Source organism: Bacillus rossius, chromosome 13 (assembly GCF_032445375.1).
Source record: "Bacillus rossius redtenbacheri isolate Brsri chromosome 13, Brsri_v3, whole genome shotgun sequence".
In the NCBI taxonomy this organism is placed as follows: domain Eukaryota; kingdom Metazoa; phylum Arthropoda; class Insecta; order Phasmatodea; family Bacillidae; genus Bacillus; species Bacillus rossius.
This window is the reverse complement of record NC_086340.1, coordinates 6,041,563-6,051,891: the sequence shown is the minus strand read 5'-3', so window position 1 is coordinate 6,051,891 and position 10,329 is coordinate 6,041,563. Positions and strand designations below refer to the sequence as shown.

At 34.2% G+C, this 10,329-nt stretch overlaps 2 protein-coding genes across 2 annotated transcripts in view; both read right to left on the bottom strand.

Moving 5' to 3' along the window:
• LOC134538141 (ankyrin repeat domain-containing protein SOWAHB) overlaps positions 1–10,329 on the bottom strand; it is a 288,272-nt gene that overhangs the window by 42,734 nt on the left and 235,209 nt on the right. The window lies entirely within an intron of this gene.
• Positions 1–10,329, bottom strand: part of LOC134538142 (uncharacterized) — a 32,067-nt gene that overhangs the window by 4,406 nt on the left and 17,332 nt on the right. Inside the window, exons 4-5 of the mRNA XM_063379182.1 lie at positions 6,058–6,084; positions 4,090–4,238 (exon numbers count right to left, since the gene is read on the bottom strand). Of these exons, the coding sequence (XP_063235252.1) occupies positions 4,090–4,238; positions 6,058–6,084 (176 nt within the window). The remainder of the gene's footprint in view (positions 1–4,089; positions 4,239–6,057; positions 6,085–10,329) is intronic.

Below are 10,329 nucleotides of genomic sequence, written 5' to 3'. Positions count from 1 at the left end.
CAATGGGGAGTTTTCGGACGCCGCTGCGAAGCAACGTCTGTGGTCGACCTGATTTCCGTTTGGTGCTGTAGCATTTGTGAAATCAATAGCATGAAGTGGCGTATAATTTTTTTTCTACGTGGTTACGTAAATCTGTAAACTGTTTGTTATTTCTCTGTGTTGCTACTCTTGCCAGCAATCGTGATTGGTCAGCACTGACTGCTGCTCTTTCCTGGTAAAATTTTCATTTCCTTTTTCTGCAGCAAGAAGAGTTAAAGAAGAGTAATGACAAAAACATGGGGGGAAAAAAATTCACGTGTTCTGTGTTCTTATGTTTTTAATGTTGCAAATAAATGTCTTTTAACACAGAATTTTACTAAAATACTGTCCATCATGTTATAATTCACTACACAGTTGAAACTTTGAAGTTTGTGCACATGTTAGAAGTTATAATTCTATGGCATTACTAAAAGATTAACCTAAAACATTTTAACACACACAACACTACGTATGTACATGTTTGTATATTTGTTTATGCTTACACAACTGCTGAAATTCATCTGTAAATAAATACTACAAACATACTTATTGAACTGATTCAACATTATTATTACATATTATTATATTATGTGATTAAAAAAGTAAAAAAAAAAATTCCACTGATGAGATTCAAGCCACATCCCTTGAGGTTAAAAAGCACTCTATCACTGCACTACTCAGTCCGTTGACATAATGCAAGGAGAATACGTATTATAATCAATATAATGCCAGTTTCTTATGTATTTTAAAACTTAAGATCACTTTCTACTATGACTATTTAGTCCACCAAATATATTCCAGGGTAGTTTGACTATTAAAGTTTCATGTTGCTACATGTGGGTCCATCTCGTCACATTTCCGTTCGTCGACTTCCGTTCCATTCACGAAATTACTCCCACCAAATGCCACATGACGAGAGAGAGCTAAGATGTCTAGAGTATTTTAAAAACTGACATGCAACTCTCTCGCGACCTGTGTCAGAACGCGAGCCAAGAAGGTTTGAAAACTAATTATTGGAGTTACTTGTGTGCAGTGGCGGATCCAGGATTTTGGTTTGGGAGGGGCTTGACCCAGCTGAGGCTAGGCTTTATCAAGGCAAACACTAAAACAATAGTGGACCTAGATGCTTTTGGAGGGGGCTTGAGCCCCTTAGCCCCCCCCTCTGGATCCGCTACTGCTTGTGTGCAATCAATTGGAAAAATTACGCATACGTAAACCTCTAGTTACACATTAAAAAACAACATGATTTGCGAGACTGAGCCTTAAAGCGCGAGGAACCTACGAGGATAAACTGGGCTCCAAGTAGCTTGAGCAACGACTCGGTGCTCGCAAATTTAAGTTATTGGAGGAGGGGAGGGGGGGAGGGGGTTGAACGCGCGACTCTCCCACAGAGCATTACAAGTAAACAATTGCGACCAAAAAAAACACCTCTCGGCATGTCAATGTTACCAGCCCTTTCTGTTAAAAGTAGTTCATAGACAGCCGCCTGAATTTTATATATTACTAGCCATGTGCCCGATGGGAAAGTATTTTCCTTATTTTTGATGAATTATCAAAAATGCTGATACAACAGACTTGTATATATATATATATATATACACACACACACACACAGTAGCCTAAACACAAATTTCTATATTTCTAACTTTAAATAAGACAACTTTCCATCCCTTAATTAATTTTCAAAAATTCCTTCAGTGCTCATCTAAGTTACATTAGGAACTCCTGTGCAAAAGGACCCACCGGTTTAAGCTATGTGTTGTCCGTCAGTCAGTGTTACAAGTTTTATTAAGCAGACTAGCTGACAAACTTATACAGCAATTAACCAATTCATCCATTAAACAGTTCAAAAGTTATATTGGTGTAAAAACAAATTATTATCTAAAAAACTAAAAAATGAATAACACTCTCATTTGATAAGGCAAGCACTGCAGTCTTGAATGCTTGAATCTATTTGGGGTAAATTTGTGTTTATAGTACACCCAATAAAATACACTGGATTTAATCAAACATCATTTTTATAAAATGCTCATACCATAATTGCAGCTACACCAATATGCTGTAAAATAAAAGCTATCATGCAATATGACATTGTCATTAAGTGTGTCTGTTTTCATGATAAATCAATAACACTCCGTAATTCTTGACTAGACTTTTGCAACAGTAAAAAAAAATACGGAAAATCCTTAGTGCTTGGCAGAACTGATAGTGTTTTCATTGGTGTTTCCAAATTCAAAAGGAAAGGAAGAAGAAGGGTTCAGACCTGTATTACCAACTCACTATCACCCACTAAAACTCCCCCTGCCCCTTCATCAATTAGTCCACACCTCTGCAGCCTAATATAAACTAACATAACCTTGCTACTGAGACTAACCTAATGCACAATGAAGGCTATCTAAAAATTAACAAGTATCAACATAATGTATCATTAAAAATAATGAAAAATTACACCAAACTCAACAGAAAAATTACATTTGCTCTTTTACTCTGACTAGTTACTAACTACATATTTAATAAAAACTAAATTGATAATAGTGATGGGAAAAAAACTGAAATATTTCTCTTTTTTTACTGCACAAATGTCTTGTGCATGCATGCGTTGATTAGAATTATATTCACAATAAGTAATACTTGCAGAACAGTTAAGTGTTCCAACTTCAAAGTGGACAATCATAAACAGATGTAGTGATTAAATTTTGATTATCTTGAATCATACAAAGATTTTGTAATGTCTACATTAGCTCAAAGCACAATTATTGGTATGTATAGCAAAATATTATTACATTCTTATTCGCCAACTGCATAGTTACATGCAGGGTCATTGAGAGAAAGAAACTAAGTGAAGGGGGAGGAAGGGAGAATAATTTTGTCAGGCACCCATCCCCATCATTGAATAACTTTTCAAATCCCTCAATTTAAACAAATATATATTTAAATACTGTTTACGTTACCAAAAGGGGGGGGGGGGGGGGGGGGGGGGCAATATTCCTATTTATAAAGAATCGTCAATCCCCCCTATTGAAGCGGGGGGTCCAGGGGTCCTCCCCTGTAAAAATTTGTATTTCAAGGTGGAAAATAGTGCTATTTAAGAAGTTTTATTATCTAAAAATTGATTACACAGCACTTTCTTTGCCCCCGTTTGCCCCCACTTCAAGTTTTCAGAGGGGGAGGAAAATACCCTAGCCCCCCCCCCCCCCCCCACCCACCCAATTGTTGCGCCCCTGATGGCTATAAACGTAAAAGTGAACTGCACGTATTGCATAACTTGAAACGTATTGATTGGTCAAATCCCAATGGGTCAAATTCGAATCTTGAATTTGTATCCCAAAGAGTATCTTGATACACACCTCGAATCTGAATCTAGGCCTCAAGTGTCAAAAATTAAATAATGTATAAGAAATGAAAAATATTAACTATGATGTTGACACATTCAACACTTTAGATCTTTGTTTCACAAACTAAGATTCCAGAATAAATTTCATATCACAATTTTTTTTATGTAATTACATATTAAAAGTACACTATCTTGTGGAATGGTAACAAGATAGTAGGTATGAAGAAACAAACTGACCTAGTAAGCTTCAGAGGTTATCAGTGTTGAATATTTTATTTAACCTAATTTAATCTAATATTATTCTTTGGATCATTTTCGTTCAATACCGAATCTTTCGAATACTAAGGATTTGATGGTATTTGAGGATTCTAATGGACCATACCTACTTGCAAGGTTCCTAATTTATTCTCTAAGCAAAACACTTGTAATTATTAGCCTATTATCATGGCAAACTCACGCATTAAAAAAAAAATATTGAAACCCAACTGGGCCCTAGGGATTTTGTCCCTTTCCTTCGCTCTAGATGGACCTAGTTACATGCCATCCGTTGACAAGAAGATTTATTTATAACTACTTACGTCAACAAACTTACCTTATAGCTTGAATCGAGTAATCTTTGTTAGCATTAAAAAGAAGGAAAAAAACACATGTGGTTAGTGAAGACAGAACAGAACTCGTAGGAGCACAGAACAACTACAGATCCCTCGAATTCCTGTAACTCGGCTAATAAGGGTTACCTGCTGGATGTTGTCGGCAGACCCCCAGGTCTTGTGTAGTCTCTCGTTCGTCTGCACCGCTCCCACTCCCAGGAAGTTGCTGAACGCTTCCGTCGTCTTCTTCACCCTCACATTCAGCGAACCAATTCGCAAGAACCCCAAGTCCTTTTCTGCAATCACAAGTAACAAAGACGTTCCATTAAGAGGCCTGCCTGGTCAGGGGGCACATCTGTGTAAGGATTTAAATTAATATACAATTTTTTTTTTCTTTTTACGCGCCACGGGAACGGGAAATCAGAGAGCATGAACATTTTTTCGTTCAGGTTTTCTCGACCTTTGACCTTTCAAATCTGCCGAGGTGTCGTACGTGTGCTGAGAACTATCACAAATGGATGTATTAATAATAATTAGGATTTAAATTAATAGGCGATTTTTTTTATTGGTGCTGAGACATCACAGCAACTAGTCAATTGGATAACATTTTTCTAAATGAACAACAGTTGCCTCAACATGTGAATAAGAAAGAATCTCACATTTTGGACACTCATGAGGCTCTGGCAAATTTAGGTAACACTATTTAGGTTATTAATGAAATATTGATCGAAGTTTTATAAAGAATAAAGAAAAAATTCATGAACCTATTGAATTACATTAAAGACCTTCAAGGATATATGGTTATTAGGTTTTCAGGCATGGTTCAGGAAAAAGGTCATTTATTCCAATTTCAGTTACTTTTATCAGTTCAATTAGCTAAACAAGCGTTAACAGACTGTAAAATCCGTATGAAACAGAACCGTCGTCAATAACGATTCACTTGTGAGCCATGCAACCGACAGCGAGCGTGCACGATAGCACGACTTGCCGCCATGACAGTCGAACAATAACTGTCTCTTGGTCACCGCAAGCTGCAGGGCTGCCCACCTTGGCAGGCAGCCAACTTGACAAGCAGCACGGGAAGATAAAAAAATGACATGTCCCTAACACTGTACACTAAAGTTAACACTCGCTATTCGCATGTCCAAACAGCCAGACTATCTTCTCGTCATGCACAGGGAACTATGAAATTTGAGCAGCAACCATAAAATTAGAAGGCCGAGAAATGAAGATAAAGGTGTAATAAAAAACCCTAGAGTGCTTTTCAGAACCTGTGCCGGATTTTTCATGCCTAAAAAATATTCTGAACACCCGAGTTTTCAAAATTTTCTCTTCTAAAAATAAATTTAAGAAACAAAACAGAACTTCTCATCTGCCCTCAGCATGTTCTTAAATGCATTTAAAAAAAAAAAAAAAAACACTCTGATATCCTGAGCAGTTGTGAAATTACGTAGTTTTTCTGAAGCTCTTCTCACCGTATGGGGCTGTTAAGGCTTGAAATATGCTATAAACATGCTAAAAATGTAAAATAAAAATTTTCTAATTTTAATTTCATTTAAGAAGCCTTGTACCTAGGTGTCAAACAGTGAGCCTTAGTATAAAATTTTTTATCCACTAAATGCTCAAGATTTTTATTGGGTACATCATGTTATGAATAGCATTTACAAAACAGGTACCAGCTTCAAGATTTGATTCTTTTTCTATTTACATATTTGAAGGTACTGTATTTTCATGCAGAGAGGAAAAGGTGAAAAAGCAATTGACAAATGTTGTGTTAAGTAAACTAAAATGATTAAGCATAATGTCAGAAAAATATATTAAATGTAAAGGTGTTACACACAATTATTTCAAAGAAGTGTAATTTTATGACATTAAAATGTTTTCAGTAGTTCTATCTTAAATAATTTCTCTATTATTAGCAGTAAAAATTTTGTTCAGCTACAACTTCAAAAGCCTTGGAAAGCACTTAAGTCTTATACATGTTTTTAGTCAAAGTTTGATGGTAAAATTCTGACACATCCCATAGAGCCTAAATGAACAACTAATTATTATTTTTTTTTACATTGATTTCTGCCATAATCTGGTTTGTATTGTGGTGTTGAGTCATGTACTCACCTGATTGTTTTCTCCTCGCTTTCAGCTCTGGAATAAAAAAAAACACTAAAATTAGTGGACACCACATATGACATCAGACATATATATAAAAAAAACATTATAAAAAATAGTTCTGAGAATAAACAGCTACTTATGACAAAATCTACCTTTAGACACTAAATTTTAAACAGTTTATCCAAATGGAAAATTTAATAATAATAAACAGGAGTTATAAATGATCAGGTGATTAAAAAAAATTTGGTAAGTTTGAGTTTATGTACACAATATTGTGCTTTAGTCCATATTTCACAAAAAATGGCACACAAAAAAAATTTATTTATTTTTTATTTTCTGAGAACAATGAGTTTACAATTTTTTTTTTGGTCAAGAATACAATAACTTCGGCGTAACTAATTTACACAAATTAAAATTGAAAATTCTTGAAGAAAGAAATTTGAAAACTGTGAAAGCAGAAAGCAACAAATAATATTAACTATGAATTTGGATTATTTTTCCTAACTTTTTCCAGACCTATTTTCAACTACTGTAGAGTCTATTAAGATCAGTGGGAGAGAAAATGCAAGCGTTAGTCATATTACAGCACCAATAACTCAAATTTCACAGCTGGCAGTTCTAAAAATTCCTACATAATAACGGAGTGTTTAGTAACGATGTCCGAAAAAGGTAGAGCAGAGAGCCGAATTTCTGGCTTGTCCACAAGCCAACATAAATCTCCGAACCAAAACAATCCAGGTTAATGCGATGGCTGCTGATCCTTCCTTAGGGTACACAAATGTAACGTATGGTATGCGCAGGATATCTGAGGCTTGACAGACCATAAAATACCATCGAAAAATGGGCAAGGTTTTACCTTTTAATTTACGAATATTTATTTTCAAAATGCTTAAATATCTGTAGTTGTCATGCAGAAAACATTAACCTGGACTAGTCTTCGTTCAACCATCACCAGGCTTCCAGATATTCTGCGCTTCTTGTACATTTTCCCAGCTGAGTGATGACTCGTAGTTTCCACTTTTTTAAAGTCATAATTGTTAGGGGCAGGTATTTTTCACCAAAAGATTCTCGGACTAGCTGAGAGTCAAAACACTGTGGCATCGCCTTTGTTTCTTGATTGGGTGAGATCCTTCCAGGCACATGCCTACTGTCCGCCCACCAAAAACCAGCAAACAGGTCGTGAGTGACTCAGTCAAACAAGAAACGGCCTCTCTTGCAGACGGCTGCCAATCACACGGAAGTAACCACTGGCGCGGATATAGGATACTGCAGTCTGGTCGAGTGTCCAGATTAATTTGCGAAAAATGCCTGCCCCTTTAACTGATTATTAGAGACCGGAAAAATTCGCGAATTCATTTCACGATAGGCTAAAATACAAATCGTTATACCTCAGTGCCGCCTCTGCTATTGGGTTCACAACCCACCTGGATGACTCTGGGCCAATTGAGAAACACCGGACCAAAGCTTTATCAAATCACAGGCTGCTACGCTGGAACGTCTCACAAGACAGCAGCCAATGAGTGGGTGGCATTTGACCGAGTGTACGTAGAACTATGGAGTTCATCCTACAGGTCACTGAACCCGCAATTTTTCCGGTCCCTACTGATTATCATTCCTGAAGAAAAAAAAAAACATTTACATTCATATTTTCTGCAATTTTTTCAAAATTTTGCTGTCCTGTTTCTACGGGCACGGGGCCTGATGCCGCACGCGCGCGTGAACTTACTGACTACGGAGACTGCGCAGACGAGTGTTTTACCTGAGGAGACACGACGTGTGGATGCTGTCATGCAGTCTGTTTGCCTGACCACCGGGAGGCATGCAAGACGTCGCCATGCACCAACTAACGGTAACTGCAACTACGCTGCTAAACTACTGAAGTTCATTCACCGACAGGAAGCGCTACTCATGCAACTACTACAACGTTGCTGGAAAATTGCTCAGGTCTTAAGGGAAAACAAGGTTAGCATATTACACATGAAAAGAACCATCCACTTTACAGGAAAGCTCATATACAAAAAAATTTATTACCTAATGACTAATGCAATTTTTAAAGACACAAAGACTTTGGTCAGCTTTATAACTTTATATCTTCAAAACAAAACAAAAAATTATTTTTTTAGAACTTGAAATTAATAAAATTAACTAGATGTGTAGATATTATTTTTTATTTTAAAAAAATGGCACTATCACACCAGCAATTTTCTTTATTTTTTATACTACCATATAGGAATATAACAAATAAGTTATTATCTACACTATTGAAAAAGGTCTCATGTTTCATTAGTGATGAAACTTAAAAAAATAACTGAAAATATATTCTGAGAAGCAGCATTAAACTTGTTCTTTTTATATCATGTATTACAAAATTAATGCCTTAGTTTGAATTTGTAAATACCATTAAATGAAATAAGTGATTTTATTCTTTAATTTTTGCTGTTATGAAACTCATTAAAATATAAAAATAAAAATTTACATAACCACAAAATAATAATGGTATTGTGAAAATTCTAATACTTTAATAAAATATTCAAAAAATTATTCATAATACAAATATTGAGCATAACAATTCACATCTGGAAAAATGTTTTTAGGATTGAATAAATACAATTATTATAATTTTCAATACCACTAGTTATCAGTTCATTTTAAGTTAACAGTACCATTTAATTTTTGTGTTTTTACTTGCAAACAAAAAACGCATAATCTGAAACTTGTTACGAAACCAGATGTTTGAGTTCAACATGCAAACCACACCAACAGAAGTACATACTAGAAGAGGTACTCAAAAAAATTAATAACCAACAAATACCAAAATTTATTGCATTCCAAACCTTTGAAACCCAACTTATAAATAAAAAAAAATCATAAATGTAATGGCAACATAAAATTTTAGGAAATCTCAATCCAATTTTTTCACAACATAGCCAATTTGAAAAAAAAAAAAACTCAATTGAATACATATCAAAATTTGCACTGTCTACGTTAACAGTAGAATGGACAGTTATGAGAAGTAGTCTACTGAACTATGTTTTATATATACACACGATGAAAGTTTAAAACACTCAAAGAAATGTGCCTACAATAATTAAAGGTACTCACACAGGTTTAAAACACACACAACTATCGCAATTTTATGTCTAACATGGGATACATTAATACATAGAAAATTTTGATGGTATTAACACAAATTTTGCACTGTAAGTAACATAAATTTAATGAATTGAAATTAAGCGCCGGAAATGAATGTTAGCAAGTTTTGATCACACCAAGACTCAAATACTGGGTTATTCGATGCTTTTCACGAGATTTTACTTGCCTTCCAGTACCAACTGCAACATTGCCTACAAAAAAATAAAACAAAATTTAAATTCCTGATTACACAGCATTTCTTTTACTTAAATACTTTAAACTCTTTAAACAGTTACTGTTTGGTTTGATTAGTCATAATATTCAATAATGAAAACATATATTAACTTTTATATTTTTGTTTAATTGAAAACACAACTTTGAAAGGCTGCTACGAAACTAACTGATGCGGCATAAGTTCTCATCAAAGATTACGAAGCTTATTATCTACTATTTAGAGCTGACAAACAAACACCATGAGAATTTAATCTTTTTAAATTGAATTAAGAGAAATAAACAGTCATGAGGAAACTGCATAACTGCTATTTATTTTTGATGGAAATTTTGACATAAAAAATTTACCAAACACGTTTCTAAATTATTAATAAAATTTCATGGTTATAGCAATTTTGCAAGTGTCAACTAAACTTTGAACGTGTTACTAATGCTACAAAAAAACTCATTGAATAATGATTAATTTGAGCATAAAAATTCTTATATTCAATTAAACTATGTAAAGATTTTATACACACTAGTAAATTAATTAAAAACCTAACAATAAAAGACTTAAAATTTGAAAACTGTGCAGAATGCAGAAAAAATATTTGTATTGCAAACCTAAGTATTTACAGTTGCATACACTTCTTTACCTACCATATATATATATATGAATTATTTATTTGTAATTATTCCATTATCTTGAAGGAAAACTGTATGATCACTTAAGCACCAGCAAAAAAAATGATGAATATTTTCTTTATACAATCTCAAGATTAATGAAATGAATTAGGCTAGTTTTAACTTGATAGAAATATTTTATTTATAGCAATCTCAGGATTACTGAAATCAGGCTAATTTTAACATGATAGATTTTATTCACTTTTGCAATAAGATTCAAAATCAGAATTTTAGTTTAAGATATAAAAAATT